The sequence below is a fragment of the Amblyomma mixtum genome, chromosome 3 (genome assembly GCF_055824585.1).
Source record: "Amblyomma mixtum isolate Tamu chromosome 3, ASM5582458v1, whole genome shotgun sequence".
Taxonomy (NCBI): domain Eukaryota; kingdom Metazoa; phylum Arthropoda; class Arachnida; order Ixodida; family Ixodidae; genus Amblyomma; species Amblyomma mixtum.
Window position 1 is genome coordinate 253920758 of NC_143014.1, and position 20547 is coordinate 253941304.

At 44.7% G+C, this 20547-nt stretch overlaps 1 protein-coding gene across 1 annotated transcript in view; it reads left to right on the top strand.

Moving 5' to 3' along the window:
• The window catches only part of LOC149354396 (nose resistant to fluoxetine protein 6-like), a 51953-nt gene extending 43090 nt beyond the window's left edge, over positions 1-8863 (top strand). Inside the window, exons 12-15 of the mRNA XM_089583311.1 lie at positions 2064-2184; positions 4800-4989; positions 5689-5831; positions 8443-8863. Of these exons, the coding sequence (XP_089439437.1) occupies positions 2064-2184; positions 4800-4989; positions 5689-5831; positions 8443-8751 (763 nt within the window). The 3' untranslated portion in view covers positions 8752-8863. The remainder of the gene's footprint in view (positions 1-2063; positions 2185-4799; positions 4990-5688; positions 5832-8442) is intronic.
• The last annotated feature ends 11684 nt before the right edge of the window (positions 8864-20547 follow it).

The following is a 20547-nucleotide window of genomic DNA, read 5'->3' on the forward strand; positions in this document are numbered from 1 at the left end:
TGGGTCTGACGAGCACACGCAGAATGTTTATGGGTGCGAACTATTTAACATAATATTATGAGTAGCGCATATTTTCATGTGAATATTGTGAGACTTCTCTGAGGGGTTAGGGTTACTCGTGAACTAGAAAAACGGTTGGCAAGAATTTTTTTTCTATGGTCACGCTGGGCGCAGTCCACAATTGGATGCCAGTTCTATAGTACATCTCGAGATATTTACAGCCGCCCTCGGCCCAGCATCAAAATATTTATGTGTTTTTGTCGAGGGATCCTCGTAATACGGTACGCCCAGGAAAAAGCCCAACACAAAACAAAAGAGACGTCTTTGGTAATTGTCCTTACATGCAGATGCTAATGAATCAGTACACACATACACTTACCAGCTTCTCCAGAGCTGTGGATTTTTTTTGTATGGAAAGTTAGGTGCCATGGGCACTGCTCTATGTGTACGTTGAACGCTTCTGGGCTACATAGTGTTGCCGTCAGTGTTCTTGCCTTTCAGAGCGTGCAGCTGGTGCGCCGTGCGCTGATGAATTTTTATGCGTGCAGTGTGGTACACTAAGTTTTTTAGCAAGCCCCCCGCCCGTTTTGCTGCATTTTTTCGAGAGTATTATTGCTGTTTTTGTGACCCTGTGGCCTAATTTAAGATGAGAGTGTCTGTTATATCGCACTGGGACGAAGCATCGAACATCGTGCGCATATGCATGCCAGCTCCTTAGAGGAGATCCTAATCACATCTTGTGGCATAAAGAACTTTCATCAGAATAAAGTAGTGAACCAAAAATCTCTGACGTTCCCAAGGCAGCGGACTAGAGCCACTCACGCCTGCACAAAGAATTGCTTCGGTCGACTCATTTGGCTGCAACTCTTGTTTTGGTAGTTGCTTCCTTGCGCCTAGTGTCTGAGGCAAGTATGTCTTTAACGGCGGCATTGAGACATTTTTCGCCCGTAAAATTCTGTCCCAGGGTTTTGATCCCCGCAATTCTACTAAAGGAATTTTGTCCACAAAATTGTCTGCAGTATTTGTCCGCAGCCGGTGCAGTGAAAACAGGGCTGGGGGTTTCATACAGCAAAGCGTCAGCAGAGCTAAGGATTCTTTTTGTAGTTATCTGGTCCGGAAGCACCTTTCCGTAAGGGCATTTAGGGGCCAGGTGACCGGTATATGAAAGAGCACTCAAAGTGCATGTCGTTAAATGCATACTTGCAGCCTATTTAGTTCAGCCAGGAAGAGATACATTGCAGCTTTCTTCGGCCGCTAGTCTTTGGTCATGCATTCACTTTGTGTTGGGTGCAAGAGAGATCTAACTGCATTCTGAGAAAATTGTTCAAAGCGAATTTTTAATAGTGTCTCATAGCCGAATTCACTTTGTGTTGGGTGCAAGAGAGATCTAACTGCATTCTGAGAAAATTGTTCAAAGCGAATTTTTAATAGTGCCTCATAGCCGAAAGGTGCGGGATTGGATCCCAAGTGCAGCGGAGTATCTGCCGTTTTCGACTGAGTAAAATTTTTTTCTTGGCCTCGTGCTTGCCCTCTCAGAGGTGAAATGCATGGAAAATGGGTCTTTGTGGTCAGCCAGTGCAGGCCAAGTATACCTTGTGCTATGGCGCTGTATGGCCAAATTGCGGTTGGTTAACTGAAATTGATCATCGTCCTCATCAGTAATAGTATGTTCGGTGCGTACGCGTGCATACGGGCGTGAGGAACGAACGAGGGTTGTTAGCAAGTTTATTACCATTTTTATTCAACACAGACGAAGAATTTTCCAAGCACGCTGTCATTTCTGACACTGAAATAGCTTTTCTCTCGCTCTTGTGCACATCAGCAAAATGAAGTGCGCGCATGTTAGCAGAACCTGTGTGAAAGACTGCTCCGTGCCCCCATTACATTGTTCGTGCCTTTGTTTTGGTTCATTTTTTCTACTCACGCTCTTTTTGTGCACGGAGCATGTAAATAAAGTGATGGGGAGTTCATCACTAGCTATGGATTTTAATTAAGCAGGAGGTGCTTCCTTTCAAAATAGAGCAATATTCTCACGCACTAATGGATACAATTTTTTTTTTCAGAGTTTTCTTCGATACGACATACGGCTATTACTTCTACCCCTTTTACCACACCATGTGCTACTTCATTGGCTGTGTTACTTTCCTCTCTTTGGGGTGGTTCCAGCGGCAGAAGATTTCTCTGGTAAGACGGTCATACCAAACACCTCACTGCGATTCAATTCAAAACATACTACACGAGCCTCAATGACTAACGAATCGATTTTTTTCAGCCCTCTCACACCAGCTCTTATAGTTTGGCATGAAGGAAGGTTGTATCATATTGCACTATATGATCGCGTGGCGTTCGCAATATTGAGCAAACCCACAATCAAAACTGCCCGAAATTCTGCTGTTTTTGTATAGAAAATGTGCACACAAAAGAAACCGAGCTCAACTGTGGAGGCAGCAACCGTCACACATTGTAATCGTTGATCTCATGCGCGCGAAAGCCGGCTGTGCATTTTTAAACGCTCAGTTCGGAGCAATGCGTTTAAGCAGCGCGCACGTCTTCTATGAGTCTTGAATGCTGTAGACTTCAATATCTGTTAGCGCGATTCTTGGCCAGCAAGACAGCTGCGTCGCAAACGTAAAAATATAGACTACTCACCTTTTGCTATGGAATGGAAAACGGTGAAAACATGCACTGGCGTCAGAAAATAAGCATTAAGTTTGGGAAAACGCGGATGAAACAGAAAACTTTTGCAAAATGAATGCCCGCTGTAATTCGCAACCATTAATTCTCTTTGACCATGATCCATCAGCACGGAAATGACTTGTCTTTAACACAGAGATTTTAATATACACGGCATAGCCGGTTAGTTACAGACTGCTTTCGAATGCTTTCTTGCCGCTGCAACAAGCTGCAATGCAGACTTCCGCTATGTTTTTCCAAGAAATATTTTAGCAAAATTTCATGGTTCTAAATGCGCTCTTTACTGACAAACTTCCGTCTTCCAAATTGTTTGCATCACATAAGCCGTAAAGTCCTGAAATTGGGTTCAGTATCAGAAAAGCTCGATTCTTATTTGCATCGAGGAGGCATCGTTGCTCTACTGTTTTTGGGCGACGTAAAGCTCAAGTTTATGTCTGGAGAAATAAGTTCAATAATTCAATCATTCACCAATTTAGGATGTTAAACAAGGAGCAAATTGTGCAAAGACACCTATTGATGATCATGGACCTTTATGGTGCTAGGGCAGCTTTCCCAACAAGGCCAATGCACAAGGTGCTGGTGCAAAGGTATTTCTCGCTGCTGTAGGGATGGGGTCAAGAGTGATGGACACTGACTGGACTGCATCGGCGTAGACTAGAAGTTTGCAAAGAGAACTCAAGTCTTAGACGAACCTAGCCACTAAATATTAAATGTTTTTTTCCTTAAAGCTCATTGTTTTCCAAGGAACCATATTCACCCAGGCAGAGGTGCTAAAATGAGATGTTTTATTTGGGCTTGACAATCCATATGAGGATAACGTGAATGTAAAGTGGCCCAAGAGGGAATTATAAAGTAAAAACGCATAAAAGAGAGGCAGGCGACTATTGATCTCTTATGTGCTCTTCATGTTGATCTTTTTTAAGCCGTTTCACATTCGCGTTAGCTGTGTTATTATCGTTTCGATAGGCATGACAATATTGCGCACAAGTGCTACTCAGAATCGTAAAGCCGCTAACGGTCAGAACACTGCTAAATCGGTGTTACCAGAGTGAAGCATGCGAGCTGCACAATGCCCTAAGAAAAGAAGTCAGACTTGAGGGATTTCTGCGGATGATATAACTGTGAATAATAACAACGGAAGCATCAGACGCTGAATGCTGGTGTTGGGCATGGTGTTTTCAGATTGTTTTCTGTTTCCTTGCAGCGATATTTTTGCGCATGTTTATTTGTTGCTTAGAGGTCAGTTCCATTTTTTGATATCCTAAAACTTGGCACCGACTGGATGGTGCTGGTGCTTTGTTTGTCGTGTTCCGCCTTTGTAATCTGTACCTTATATCACTCCTATCTTGGTCCTGACCGGACTGATAGTATCTCTAATAAATAAATAAAATAAAAGTAACTTCAGGGCGTCGTCACAACAATTCTTCTTCAGCTCTCTAAGAGAAGCAAGCTGGTAGGCGCTGCGACACGCAAAAGGGCTCCAATATAGTTGTCGCCTCACTTCCAGGCCAGGCCATCGTGGAAAGCATGGTGCCAAAATGATTTTCATAGTTTTTTGAAGAGATGTTACTCAAGCATTCCACATGATGTCGGTTTATTGTTTCAACGTATTGGCATGTTCTGCTGAAGCGGCAGCCATATCAAACGCGACCATTGTTATTGAGCAGCAGCGGAAACAAAACTCAATTTTAAAGAATGCCAACAACATGCAACTGACACACAACGAACGCTGGCGTGCGCCAACGAAAATGAAGCTTTTTGTGCTTTGACACGGAATACCTTCTTTGTGTCAGAAATAAGAGTGCTGTATTTTTTTTAAAGACATATCGTGAACCACATATTTGCGCAAATCGCTTACACTACAGTTGCCACGATTTTATGTGCGAGTATTATGAGGATGCGGAATAAGCTCGAAGGCATAGAATGCAAATCAATGCCAAAGGCATACACGAAGAACTTCTTGGCTCTCATGCTTGTCCACATTTAAGAACCCTAACTCGAAACATTTTACTCACTGCCTACTAGCTAAGAGTACATATTTTCTTCAGGCAAATGGTCATCTGATTTCTTTCACAGACTTAGCGGTCTATCTTTCTTTCTTGCAGGTATTCCAAGCAGCAGGATGGTGCGTGGCTATCGCCAGTGGACTTTGCTGCATCTTTATGAAGCTGGAGTGGTACCAGGATGGCGAACCGATCCCACACTTCGCAAACGTTTCTGCCGCTTTCTTTGATCGAGTTCTGTGGAGCATCTTTCTAGTTTGGGTTACCCTTGCGTGCGCAACGGGGCGTGGAGGTAAGGTGCTTCTCTTTTTTACAAAATTGATTATCAAGTATAACAACAGCTCTAAGCGCGAAATCAACTCTTACTTTTTAAACGGCAAAAAAACCTGCCCCTCTTCTAAGGTTCAGAATTGATGAAAAAACAAATTATGCACGCTGCCTCAAGGCACACCGTTTAGCTTTCTACTCTACATCCTTTTTATTTTTGTACTTAAATTGTAGTTAATGACGAACCTATTTCATTAGGCACAGTTTTTGCTCTTATTTCTCCTTAAAACATTAAAGCGTCTTCTGCTAAAGTGTTTCCTTACGTAAAAACGCCCTAATAGTTCTAAACCCTCGGCGACTGGCTCGTGTTTGGCATAAGCAGTAGTTAAAAATATCTGAACTATCCTGCGTAAAACACAGCACCTCAGAAAGATAGAAAAATTGAATTTCTCACTTCCGCCTTGGAAACTTCGCAATATTTCTACAACTTTCTTCACACAGCCCGACATGGGCGTGCTCAATGCGGAGCAGCAGTAAGGTGTGTTTGAAAGTGTGAACTTTCTAGTTCAGTAAGCATTCACAAAGCCTAACTATCTTACCTGGGCCAAAATTTTAAACAGAATAGAATCGAATTCCCGATTTTATTCAGAGAATAGAAGTTTAACGTCATGCGCACCTGTAGTAGCATTGATGAATCATTCCTTCTCTTTTCTCACCTCCACAGGGTTCATCTGCAAGTTCCTAGCATGGGATGCGTTTGTGCCTCTCAGCAGACTCACCTTCGGCGTCTACCTCATTCACATGCCATTCCTCCAGCTCTTTCTTCATATTGCTCGGGAGCGGATCTTCTTCTTTCACTTTATCCTGGTAAGGTGACGTTCACCAGAGGTTGAGCTGCTACTTCAATTTTGAAAAAGATATGTTTGTAAAAGAGTGCTACTTGCACCCCGTGCACTCTGCGCTCTTATTCAAGACAGTTTTTTTTAGGTAGTACCGTCTTCGCCAAGGTAGTACAATTTCTTAGCCTTGTAGCGTAGCCTTATAGCAGCCCTTGATCTCTAAATCTGTGTAAGATAAAGAGGACCCTTTAACTCACATTTAGAGACCATTTGGTCTTTTGGAGGCGTCGAGAGGGCTCTACTATACCCAATGAGAAGCAAACCTCGTTGCCTGGTTACTTTTGCAAAGATAATACGCGCTTAGAATGAAGACAGCTAAATATAGAGTGAGGTCAGAAGGGGTTCCATGTCACGCTGTGAAGACGAAGACAGTAGATAACACAGAATAAAATGAAAAAAAGAATACGCACCACTATGAGTGACCGAAACCATGAGTCCTGCATTACTCTCTTGCTGGTTCAGATACTAATGTAAAGTCATGGCTGGCTTACTGCGACATTTTAGCGTGAAGCAACTCTTATCAAGGCATTGGTTCACAGTTCAGGCGCAGCGTATGGTTTCAAGATTTCAAATTTCTCAAAAGCATCAAAAATAAATGAGTCATGAACGTTTGTGCGAAGCTTATTATGCGAGACAGGGAAATACTGAAAGGAAAATTAAAGCAGAAATTACTGTACATGCCAAGATCAGAGTGCAAATCACATTTCTGAATCTGCAGAAAACAACGACTTCCACATCTTGCGCATTTACATTGCAAGCAAGTATGTCACTTTTAAATGCTGATTTCAAAACTTTTCCAAATCTCCATTTCAATACTTTCTCAAACATACGTCTGCCTACTTTATCAGACTGGATTCCTGCGGAGCCGCCACAAATAAATAAACGGCTCTAGTTCCGAGGTTCGGCGTGCATTTGAATGCATAGATGCGTAGCCTCCATCCACAAGTATTTGCTTGCTCGGTTCCTTGTAGTACATATACCAGATGTTTCGTGGAATACATTCAAAAATTTAAAAAAATAGGCTTTTTGGGGCAAACATATACCAGTATTGGCGGGCACCGGAAAGCCACTCAATAGTCTTAAGTAGTAAGGTAGTTAACTAATTTCTGATAACTAACTTTTTAACTATCACAGATAGGCAACTGGTTGCAATTAGAGATTTGTAGTCGGACATTAGTAATAGCCATATCAGATTTTAGAATTTTGAAAACGCAGTTACCCTCGCCGTTGTGTCTCAACAAAGTTTGGCTGCATCGTGCGAAAATCCATGCGCATTCGAAAGCATGCATGCAAAGCAATCCCTTCAGTGCTCGTAACTCGTTGAAAAAGCTAACTTTTGTCGAGGCACAGCGCCAAGTGTAATCACGTTTTCGAAATTCTAAAAACTGATTTGGGTATTACCAACTACCGGCTACAAATCTCAATTGCTACTAGGTGGCTAACCCTACTAGTTATAAGTTAATTATTAAAAATTAGCGAAACAGCCTACTACTTAAGACGACTCACCGGTTTTCTGTTGTCCGCCAGCACTGGTAATACTGTGCAGCAAAAGCCACATTTTTACCCCAAAAAGCTTCATTTTGAAAATTTTTGAAAGTGTGCGCTGAAACACCCTGTGTAGCCTAACCAATCACTGCGTTTCGTTAATTGCGTAAACAAAAAAGGTTCCCTAAATGCAAATCGGAGCTGAAATGGATAATTTTGTAAACATATATATCTTTCTGCTACCAAGGCGTCGGTTGGCATTTTATAGAAGAAATTTGTTTCCTTCTAGATGAAGAAGGGCAGACTAACGCAAAAAAATAAAACGAAGCCGAAAGAGAAAGAAACTTGGCGAGAGCTTCTACGTTTTTCAAGCGCGAGTGTTTCGTTCTCGTTTTCTTTCAATAATTTGCTTGTTTTCCAGCTATGTATCGTAACCAAGGCGTTGCTAGAATAGTGGAAAGATTTACGAAACCCATTTTACCTTCCTCTGATATTTGGAACAAAATATGCATCAATGCGCGTATAGCTGCTTTTGCTTTGGATGTTTCTTAAAAACGGCATTAACGCTATCACAAGTGCCACAAGCGCGTGTCGGCAGATATAAGTGCAGCACTCTTAGTGATGACAAAGCCATCGGCTAGCTCCAATGACGAAACTACAATACAACATTTTGGGCGAGTTGGTTACCTACATTCATTATTACAGCGCAACGACGGCACAAAACAAGAGGGCGACACAACAGCGCTGCACTCATTACACTCACGCGTTATATGCAGTTCTTTTTTTGTGCATGGCGTTTTTTCTGCCACGACTTGCCACCATCAGATCCACTAGCGTTCCTTGACAGTGGCTTACAGCCAACGATGGCCGCTTCAACGGTTGACCTTTTTTAAGCCTTATTATGAAGAAAGTGGGGTTCCAACGGATTGCGTACATGACAGCATGCTCGTTTCAGTGTGTAAAGGGGCATGAGCTCGAATTTTTTTACTTGATTTGATTTGACTGCTGCAACTGCCGGCTTGAGAACAAAGGCGCTCCTACCTATGTACAAAACTTGCCTCCTTCATGTCTGTCTTTTGTTTGCCTCGTTTCAGATTTCACTAGTTTTCATCGTTCTCGTGTGGAGCTTCCTCCTCAGCTATATCTTGTTCATCTTCTGTGAGGCTCCCACCGCGAAGTTGGACAAGCTTGCCTTCGAGAGACGTGGAAACAGTAAACCTAGGCCTCCCGCCGACTCCTCGCCTGACGTTCCCGCAAACGGCTTCTCATCAGAAAAGCCGGCTGGCATCACCTGCGTCAAGGACAACGTTAGTGAAGTGGAAGCGCAGACCCGATCGAATGGCGCTGGTAGTCGCATAGCAGTTTTCCGAGGAAACGGTCACTCGGGCAGCTACCAACTGTAGAAATGTACATTCAATAGGCAATATCACCCTCACACTACTTTTTTAGAAATGTATGTTTTGCAACAAACACATTTTTTTTCTGTAAATAAACACCTTTTGTTATTGTGTAGGATGCACGATACTTTTCTTTGTGGAGAAAAAAGAATCATGCCATTCAACTTTCGGCTGCACCAAGGGAACAAGACAACCTGTGCAGGTAACTAAGCCAACTTGGGAACACTGTATTGATGCTTAATTATTTCACCAGTGTTTTTGAACATGGTAAGATTTGAAAGCACAAGATGTACACGAAACCTAACCCCACACTGCTCTTTATTTTGGGCAGAGAAAACCAAAGTAAAAAGAAAAGGGGTGACGCGCTTAACGGCTATGGTATCCGCGTTCCACTTCATACAAAGGTAAGAGTAAGTTCGTGATGTGAAAAACAGCGGGAAATATAAAATTAGCCAACCTGGTCGGGCGAAGCTCACTGCTTCATTGTCCGCCACAAAGCATTTTTCACGGCAAGAACTGAATCGTACACAAAAGAGGGTGGGAAGATGGTTCATGGGTTTTAACGCCCCAAAGCAACTCCAGCTATGAAGGGACGCCGTAGTTGAGGGCTCCGGATAATTTCGACCACGTGGGGTTCTTTCACGTGTCCTGGCATAGCACAGTAAACGCGCCTCTAGCATTTCGCGTCCAACGAAATGTGACCGCCGCGTCCGGGATTGAACCCGCGTCTTCCGGGTCAGCAGCCGAGCGCCACAGTCACTGAGCGACCGCGGCAGACGGTGGTACGATGGAGACCAACAGAACATTGAGGTAATCTGCTTCAGGGAGGACAAGAAGAAAAGGGAACAGCGCGGCACCTACGTGCTCCGCTTTAGCAGTTCGTTTCATTGTGCTTGTACCAGGGGGGTAACCAAAAAAAATTATTTGATCTAAGCTTACCTGCTTGGCATTAGGGGCCAGAGCTCTGGAGTGGCAGGCCCATTTTGTCGCTTCACAGGCGACTGCAGGGTTGGGCGTCTCACAGGCCCGTTTAGGCGCCTACACGCTTAATGTCTTCCGCTTAAGGTCTTCGGTTAGATAGCGTTCCCGGCACACACAGACTCCAGGGCTCGCTTGAACGAAACAAGTACTCAAGTTCCCAGTGTTGTCACCGTTCGTTTCGAGGAAAGGAATGAGCCATAAGTGGCACCTCACTTGCGCTATGAGGTAGCGCTGGTGTCCACCTACAAATTGAGGCAGTTATGCCTGTTTCCTGTTCTCAAACACACCGGAGCGTTCATATTCCGTTGGCTTTGAGGAAGGGAGAGGAGCTTTGGCTCCCTGGATAATTTAACAGCTCAATCGCGTTTTGAGGTACGTGGCAGAGGTAGGCGCGTTACACGGCTGCTGTTGTACCCCCTATATTACTTGTATTAAATGGCTTCAACAAAGCTATTACAGATTTCGCTGTAAAAACGCTATAGTAGTCCACGATAATCATGGACGGCTCTAGCATATTTGTGTTTCCACCCTGGTCCAAGCGCGATAAAAAGAAATTTCAACAGCGCAGCACGCAGGCGCCGCGCTGTTGGCATTTTTTGTATAGCCCCTGTTGCTAGTGCATTTCTCCAGCGCCAACATTTCCAGAAACACTCATCGCAGTGAATGCAAACACAAATTTAGTCTCTCTTAATCTTTGCATAAGCCCGCCTGTACTGTGCTTTAATTATTTGGCTTACAGTCTGAGGCGGCTGCGGAAAGAGTAGAGGGCAGGTGCGACCAGCACCGCAGGGGAGAGTAATTTATATTTTATTCATATAGCACATGCTAAACGTCATGGTCGGTTCCTCGCAGGAAAGAAAATTTTACGAAAAATTCAAAATAACAAAAGATATATCAAAGCAATGTGCAGAAAACAAATAAATCAACATTAGTAATGTAGTACGGGGGCTTATTGAAGGCACTGGGACCTCAGGAGCAGGGCGGAAACAGTCCGTGGTCAGCCAAGGCGAGCACACAGCACGCGCAACGATGGAAATGCCGCTGCTAGACAGAATAGTCGTCTTCGTCTTTACAGTATCCATGCGTTCAATAGAGTCCTGTTGTAGAACTGCTCATTTATCGTGCCTGCAAAGGCAGAAAACTGCCTGCAGTGATTTCAATGTCCGCACTTGCAGCGCTTGCACAACGATTGTCATGGTTAACGTGCTTGGTCTGCGCGAGGTCAGGTCAAGGGTCTATTTTTTTGCGAGCATACCGCCCTACAGGAGCCGAACCCCAGACCCGGAAAAAGCTTGTACCCTTAAAAATTCGGGGATATTCGGCGGCACAGGGCATTCAACATAGCCCCACCCGCATACGATGCGGATGTTCTAACCACTGGGCCACCACTTCCGTTGACATCATTAAAAGAGGCAGTTCGTCAAAATTTCGGCTCAACTTCAACTCGGCTACGGCTCTGAAAATGGACCTTTTGTTTAACGGGAATTGTACTCGTTCTGTGCACAGTCTGATGCGATTCAAAGCCGATCAAATTGAAGTGCTCTAACACATTTGTATTCATTTGTTTTTTTGGCTAGAAGCTTTGAAAATATCGCTATGCTTGGCAAGCCGTGTATTTCATCTACAGGCTGATTTTTTTGGCCTTTACAGATTTTTTATCTTAAAAACTGCGTCATATTCGTCGGAGTGGTTTGTTTATTTGGATTGTACAGCAGATTGTACTACCTCATATGGACCAATACTTACACAATTATTAACTTAAATTAAGTCAAACTTTTTAATTTTTGCTTTTAGGGGGCAATGTTAAATTGCGAAATTTGTGGTGGGCAATATCTAAGGTGCGCCTTAATTTAAATTTTCTTAATCGGCAATGTGGTTAGAAATATCCAATGTCAAAACAAGCATTTGAAAACTTCTTGCGTTGGGTTTCCCCATTACTTAATTATAAAATGGCGCCGCTGCGCGTCGTACCATAGCCGAAACCGAGTTAACTTCATCTACATCACCAAATACATCAACTGCGCCTGCACTTAACACATAAAAAGTGCGAAAAACGCCATTTTGTAAATATGCAATGCAGGAAAGCCAACTCAACGAGCTTTCAAATGTGTATTTTTGATGCTAGATATTTCGAACCGCATTGCCTATTAAGAGAATTTAAAACACACGCTCACATATCATGTTGAGCATCAAATTCTCAGTAGAAACTTGCCCTCTAAAATAAAAAGTATAAAAATATTGACGAATTTTAGTTAATAAACGGTTTATAATTGATCTATATGAGATATAACTGCGTTCAGAAATACACTACCCACGGCTATGGCCGCAGGAGATGCTGCTGGGTCACTCCGCGGCGCTGCTATTTCCGTCATGCCCTCGTGGCGAAGGGGGTGCACCGAGTGACGACAATCTTTACCCTCACTCTCTCTCGGGCGCATGCAGCAAGGCGGATGTCGAATGGTGGCGAAGGCTGGGCCCAAAAACGGTTTAGCGCGACTGCAGCACAGCCACAGACTGGGGACGAGACACTCATATAAAGAAATATAAAAGTGCAAATTAAAATGCTAATACAACTAAAACAAATAAATATTTTAATGCCACGTTTTTAATATAGGTTATATATTTTAGCAAAACTTCATGCCGAATTTTGTAATTTTTTGCAGCGCTTGTTGCACCGCCTATTTATGAGTGTGGTGCATTTGCAGCGCGACTTTGCAGGCCTTGTTTCGGTTTGCGACCAGCGGCGGAGCTTACGAAGCGATTCCTTATCTCCAGCTGTCTGCAGCGGCGCGTCTGGGAAAGCGTGTAAATTAAGCTCGCCGGTCTCGAAATGGCCATTTTGAGAAATTTTCAACGTCCTTGCTCGTCGCATTTGTCACCGTTTGGCAAGATTTGCACCTCGCTGCCCAGCTGCAGCAGTTTTATTGGTTCTGTCGTTTCCTTCGGTGTACGGCCAGTGCGAAACCTTTTCCCATCGTTGTCACGCTTCGCACTGTTCGTTTCAAGCACTTAGCTCTTCATTTCAAGATGAGCTTGGGGCATGTGAAGAAACTTTGCTCCGTGGCACACTACGACAGCGTGGACTGTACCGTCAGTGTCTTACTACTCCGCTTTCCGCTGGAATTTCACAGGTGAGCTTTTGCCATTGTCGTCTGCTCTAGATACGCTTTTGTCGGGCTTTTCGCGTCTGTTTGGCAGCTGTAACCGTTTCGCGCGTACTTGGCTTCATGTTATTAGGGATGTTTGAGTAAACTGCAGGGCACGCATTTGCAGTCCTAAGGTATGCGAAAGAGGCCCACCATTTGTCTTATTTATAGCTAGTTTCGTGCCGCCGACCGTCACCAACGTGAACTTGATATCGAGCTCTGAGGAGCAACCACGTGCCTTCTGCGGACCGCAGGGCCTATTTAAAACCAACTGTGCTGCCTAACAGCTCTGAGCATGACATTAATGGGTTTTCCAACACCGTGAAACCAATTTGAGGATTCCTTCGCAACTGAGAGTATCGAAACTCCACCACGTGCATGTTCGCAGCATTGACTGCCTTAACCGAATTCGGTCAGCAGTAGTTACTGCCGTTCTACATATACATGAACATCAATGTAGTTTTAAACTCATTTCGCTGTTTCGCTCTCGTCCCTCTTTGAGCATAGAAAAGCAGCTAGCCGCGTGGTATCCGGCGAGCGTAACCGCACTCTAGGCTTGCCGCGAGCAGATTTACTACCACAGTTAAAGTATAATGTACTGCATTTAGGTGAAAGGACGTTTGGAGTATGTAGTATTCATTTCGGTGCAGTTTTATAACGTGCATGCTGCACCATGTCCGGGTGCAAAACATGAGTGCAGTTCTGCCGCAACCTCAGCGTGGAGAAGACGCCGTGCCAGCTGCGAGATGTGAGGGTTTGTTCCAAGCACTTCGAATCGTCTGCTTATCTGCGGCCAGGATGGCTGCGTCACGATGCTGTGCCTGCTCGAGGAAGGACTGGCTGCATTGAATCTCCTTGCGCTTAATTGTAAACGCCACTTCATCTATGCTTTAGTTTGATTATAATTGCTTCAAATTACTCCGGTTAGCGACAAGAAGCAGGTCTCAAGGTTGTGAGCAGGCCCTACGCATGGTGTAATGCTATAGCGCTGAGCAGATTTGTTGATGCTAAAGCTTGTTTTTAATATTTTCATGCAGGTGTAAACATAGCTGCTATATTCTTTAAGATGAAGAAATGAAATGTGAAGAGTAGTGCCAATGCTCTATGCCCTACGTGTGACAGTGCTACTGTTTGTGCTGCCTGTGACATGCATTTTTGTTGGTGGGCTTTATCGCTGTATTTGTTTGGTTGATATAATAAACCATTAAAAAAATTCAGGGCAAACTTTGGCCCTCTAAAGTGCTGCAAGGGGAAAGCGGTGCCTGGCGCACTTTCTTCCTTTATTTCTTTTATGTTATTTATGAAACACAAGCATTCACTAGATGCGCCTTTATACATGCTCAGACCCTGAGCCTTCGTGGCGGATTTTCGCCGTCATTTAGTCGTCTGAATGGGAACGCTGCAGCCAGACCAACCTATTCAGACGCGTACAAGACGGAGGGCTGGGACTGGGCCATTTGTTTTTGCGGCAGCGGGTCAATTGATTTTTGTTTGTTTTTTTCGGAACACAGGAGACCCGTTTTTGCGCACCGTATGCCAAGTTGGGCTGCGGCGCATGCTGCCGGAGTACGTAGTCTCTGAGGTTTACTCAAGTTTACTTTAGGATCAGCGGCTTTTACCTGGAAATTGTAGCGAGTGAGAGATTCCTTTCCGCCCGGTTTTCAAATGATTTTCTGTCGACTGTGAAACAGAAGAAACTGTGCCGTGCTTTGTGCGATATAATTTTTCCAGTGCCCTTGTACAGGGCCTTGTATAGTGGAGGCCCAGTAGAGATGTTTTAAAGAGGGTTAAAAAATGCAGGTGCCACCAGGAACAAAAACCTTCTTTTTTAAGCTGCACACCAGAACCTTACCGGTTTAAAAGTTTAGAAGGAAAGGAATTATTTTTATCCTGGGGAACTCACTGTTTAATTTGCAGAAAGCCGGAAACAATAGACCACGTTTCTTTACACTGTTGGGAAGGGATTTATTTTTGGGATGTATTGCAGCGAACCCTAAAGAAAGAATTACCACTAGACCCGAATGGCATCCGGTACTTATCTGTAGAAAATGAGGATGGGGTACCGTTTGACTTAATAATGCTGATAGGCCTCCAGTGTATGGCGCTCCAGAATGGCAGGCTACCATTGTGACAAAGACGCAAGACCTGCCCGAACATACTTTCGGGAATGCATGGACTGGTTTCTGGCCATCCAGAAAGCCGCTTCGGAGCCTCCGGAGTGGCTCTCGAGACTAGAGCCGCTGTGCAATTTGCGTTATATTTAATCTGACGAGGCCAGATTCATGCTGGCTGACCACGACAGTGCCGTGTGTATGTACAGTCTTTGTCAAAAGTAACCAGGCTCCATGGTTTGCTTCTCATTCGTATAACAGAGCCCTTACCCGTCTTCTTCAAAGATAAAAAATTTCTTTGAAGGTGAGTACACTGGTTCTTCTTACCATACAGAGATTGAGCTTGAGGGCTGGCATAATTGCTTTAATATACGACTGAGAAGAAAAACGTGCAGCCTGGTTACTTTTGACAAAGACTGTACATAGCGTTTAGCGTGTTTTGTTGTTGTTTGTTTTGTTGAGTGTTATGTGTCAAAGCCAGGCAATAAAAAGAAAAGAGCCTTCGTGGCGGAGTGGTAGCGTCTCCACTTCAAATGCGTAAGGCCCTGGTTCGATTCCCAGCCTCGAAATAGTTTTTCTTTAAGTAGTGACGCCGAAACGCGGACACATCTGTGACATGGCTGCTAACGACAGTATGAGGCAGTAAAAGCTTTCACCTTAATATGAAAACGGTACTTGCACTACAGTCTGTTGTGAATTGTGCACATGAGCCAGTGCTTTAAGTTAGGTATTCACATCAGTGTTGTCAACGTCATCGATTTTTAATCGAAGGTACTCTAAAGGCCTTTACACTAACAGTCTTTACCCTAACAATCTCTACCCTAAAAACCTTTACCTTAAAGACCTTTAGTTTAAAGACGTATACATTATAGCTCGTCATTCTAAAGGCCTTTAGCTTACTTGCCACTAAGTAAAAAAAACCTTAACCCTAAAAATGTCTTTATGATAAAGGCATGTGCCATAACGGCCTAAAGGTCTACATATTTATCCTTACCGTTTACCTTAAAAGCCTTTATCTTTGTCATTATCAATTTTGCCCCAGTCGTTAGCTTGTGTAAATTGGCTGTCTACTGTAAGTTGACTATCTAATGATCTTGTCGATGACGTCATGAAGCTTCTGGACGACGCCGGGCTGCGTTGACGATGAGCTGTATAATGCTTTCAAATTAAGAAGGAAGGAAAGCGCACTTTGTCTGCCGCAGAACATATCAATACGCAATGAGAAACGAATGACTGCTTCATCGAGTTCACAGACTTGACGCGACACCTTGTTCTCCCGTATTTGTTGAGCAACCTTAATAGAATAGAGAGGAATGTTGCAGCGGTTATGCCTTTATTACTGAGGAAACAACCACAGCACAACCGTTGAATTCCTTTCTCAATGCGCTCGTTACGTAACGTGCACTAAGCTGTGTGGAGCCCATATATATCTATAAAAAACATTAACATGGCCTACAGGGTTTTTTATCGCGCTTGCTGTTAATTCAATTCTGTGCAATATTCAACCTAACAATGAGTATGCACTGCAAATGCAGAATAGAACGCACGATATTTTTAATGCAGTTAGGCACATTTCTAACACAATACACATTCACTTTTTTTTAGTTTTAAACTTTCCTGAATGGAATCCAATGAGATCTGTAATAGCACGCGGACGTAACCACACCACGATTGTTCCTCGCCGAATATATGCGCTTGTTCAAAATTGCATAGGGCATTTAAATCTACTAACATGCATTATTGCGAAAGCATGTTCATTTCCTTCTATTTTTGCATTTACATTTATTTATTTTTAAAAATTTTCTCTTCCTTTCTAATGTCACCTACTCATTAGGATAAGGCAGTAAGGCAACCCATACTAGGTTCACCTTTGATCGCCCAGAATCAACGCTGTTTTCTGGCCTCTGGGTTTCGTGCTCACCTCGCAGTCTCAAAGCGCGGGGTTCGGTTTCGCGCACGTTTGGAATAAATCTCATCTTTCTTTGATACCACGATGACGCCATCTGGGCTTTTCGGGACCGCGGCTACTGGTCAACGCAGGGTTTCGTTGCCGACAAGCCATTTACTACATCCGCATTAAAAATGCGTAACATCTTTTCTCTGAATACATCACCGCAAAGGTTACTCAAGGTGTTAGCAAAATGAGAAAAGCTCCCAAAGAAGTTCATTTACCAAGGGTCAGACAGGAATCTGGCCCAGGTTGTTAGCCTCAAGTTATCTCAAAACACAACGCCAACCTTCGCGCTTCAAACTTTTCTTTTCAGTACTAAGGCACAAAAAATCAACCTGCAAACCTGGGTACTCACTGTGTCGTTTCACAAATCCCCGTGTGCATAGGAAGCAGAAAGCTTTCGACCGTGTCTAAACCTAGCGCTTATTCCATGTGTCCCCATTTTTACCAACTTACAGTTTACAGCCCTCACTGTGCTCATACTCGAAGTCGTACGCATTTTTTATAAAAACTTTCCGGGCCTCAAGCCCCATCAGCAACGGATCCAAGCAGATGAGGAGCCGAAGGGTCAAAGCTCTTAGCTCAAAGGAACGGCACACGAGCAACTCGTCGGGCCTGCAATGTCGGCTTTCCTTATAGCCTAGCATAACGTAGCAAGAGTTCTGACTAATCACGAAACGTTGACACGTGTGACGCGTCCGCAGAATTCTCCGCTTGATTCGCTGGCGTAGTGGACGCTTGCACTTCTGTGCTAGCAATTTGTGAGGCTACCAGAAAGGAGGGCCGCGCGATCAAGGAAATACGTTTTTCATGGGCACACATAATTAAGCGCGCATTATTTTCTTACACGCATCACAAGAGGAAAACCCAGCAAGGATTGTTGTCGCCTTTCGGGCCAAGGTCTGCGGGATATAATTGGTGTCATGCGGTTGTGGCCAATCTTCCTTCCGTGACTAGATTACTGGATACAGATGCCGGTGGCTTCCTCTGATAGAGGTTTTGCCGCACGCCTTGACCACTTTGCTAGGAACATCTTCCTATTAATTCTACTCCTTCACGAAACCAGTTCATGAATCTGTGCTGTTTTCCTTTGTAAATTCATCGCGCACATACTACGTTGAGCGTCCGTACTTGCCATTTTGGTAGATGAATGCAAGAGCATAATGCATATCCATATTTCACATTTGACAACTAATATCTTCTCAGCAAGGTTGATTTTATACTGAGTGGAGAAGAAAGGAATCAGATGACTTCGACTCGGGAAAACAGTGGCAATAAATTCCCAACCTGCTCGTGCGATTGAAACATTTCGATGGTCGATTTTTTATGGAAGAGCCGTTGTCGTGATGAGGAAACATTTTCTTGTGCCCTAGTTTGGATTTTTTAAAGGTTTCCACTCAAGCAGTCCAACAACACCGAATATTAGGATCTTGTCATCTTTTGCCCTTCTGCAGGTACTGGACAAATACAATCGTTCGCTTTGCCAAAAAACAGTGGTCCTTACTATCGCAACGTGCTTCCTTTTTGTGGAACGCTTGGTCTAGGCATTCTCACCTGCTTTGCCAGCTTCTTCGACTCGCCTGTGGTGAATTCAGGTTCCCACCATGGTAACTTGGCGCCGAAGGCATTCCGTATATTGCAAAAGCATCGCCAAACACTGCGCGGAAGTGTATTTAGGTATGTACTTTGGGTCGAAACGCAACAATCCATTTCCCACAATCCACAGACGTCATTATTCGTTCGTAATTTTTAACTGCCACCCCTTGAGATGCTTCCAGGATCGCCATAGACGCGAGCGTTTATTCAGTGGTACTCCGCAATGAAGTCATGACTTTTTCTTCCAGAGTCCGAAGTACTGATCCAGTCTCAAAGCCACCAGCCTGATTAGCCTTGCTTGTATGCCAGCCAAGGTTTAAATTATTTGTCGCGAAATAAACATTCTTCAGTATCTGTGCGCCGTCTCTGTTAACTTTGTCCTGCATGACTTTTATCAATATGTCTATCCACTTCCTCGAACGGAAGTATTTTGCCGCTAAACGAAACCAACTGCTTTTCTTTTTTTTCTTCCGACAATTGCTGGGCGCATTTGTTTTTCAGTCCCGGACTGTCCGGGACTACTTGCGGACTCGAGTCCGGTATTTGTTTTTCTCGGGCAGCCCGAAAGCTCCGCCCACCTGCTTGCATCGCCATAGCAACGCGTTCGTTTTTAGCCTATGGCAGTCCGCGGTCTGCTTGGGGCTGCTGAGAAGGCAGCAGACGATAGCTGCGCGCCGCGCTGGCAGCCATATTAAGTTAGACTCCGTGTGCATTTTGAGTGCTTTTCGTGTCCCTGGAGGTCGATATCATGAGTTAAACCTTCACATCAGCTCCGTAGCTCCTCTCTGAGCCATCGCAAGACTTTTTGTTCTTGCATCTTCGTTTATTTTCTTGAAATCCACCGCACACGGACGCGCGTTCGGAGCTGCGAGCGCGTATTGTTTGCTCGTGTCGTCAAGAGGTTCTTGTTCGCTTGTTTTGCCACATGCTGTCTGTACGCTTACCTGAAAGCATCGCAGGTGAACCACTCGTATACTGGAGCAGCTATAGAGCTTGTTGTCAACATTTTTGCGGAGGCTTTCGTCTATCCGCCTTTCCGCAACGAGTTGGGCTACTTTGTGCGAACTTCGCCGCAAGCAGTAGCGGCGAGCATACCTCCGAAGCTGAGTTCTGTGATGCACCTACGCTAAGCTGACAGTACAGTCTTTAAATCGACTCAGTATCATGATCGAGCGCACGGCGTTGCTTCGGCGTCGTAGTGGCCGTGGCTTGCATCGTGTGCTAGCAGATGACAGCGTCCTTGTACGGTAACCGAGGGGGAGCCCGACTCTGGCGCCGTGTTCGAAAGCAGCCTATGGCAAGTAGGTCATGTGACCATGACGCTTTTCCTGTCCGAGCGGAAGCCGAGACCTGCCAGCAAGTAGTCCGGGACTGGAAAAACAAATGCGGCCGCTGACGTACTCGCTTTAATTTCGCTGGTACCTGGCTTAAGAAAGAGTGAGTAGTGCTGCTTGACATTCGTAATATTATCTCTGCTGGGGCAGCGGTAGGCGGAAAGTATATTGCCGCGAATTTTTGTAGCGTTTGTTTGTTGTGTTTATTTGTTCATTCTTCAAGGCTGCCGGCACGCCGCTTTATCGCTTCGTTGTGACGCAAGACGCGCCTAGAATTATCTCGATTCATCGCATCCAGGCGAAGCCGATTCTACTTTGTGCCAGAAAGTTCTAGAACCTTTCACGCTTTATCTCGAAGGTTCGCTATCAGCTTTAAAAAGAGCACGGCCGACAGCGGCGGGCATTCCGTCCGACGACCGCCGAGCATGCTTGTTGCTACGCCGCCGCCCAGTGATTCAGTTCTTTGCGGGCACTTGTCAGCCCGACTAAAGAGTTCCGTTTCGAAGACATCCTCGTTGTTTTCCTGTTCGCCGGACTGCAGTCACCGCTACGTGACATATGGTGGAGGTGCTGGGTGGGCGGGGGCAGGGAGGCGGCGTTCGGGAACAGCTGGTTCACGTCGAAGAGGCGGACTTCGGCTCCCGCGTTGGGGCTGAGGACTGCGTAGTGGAGCGGCGTAGGTT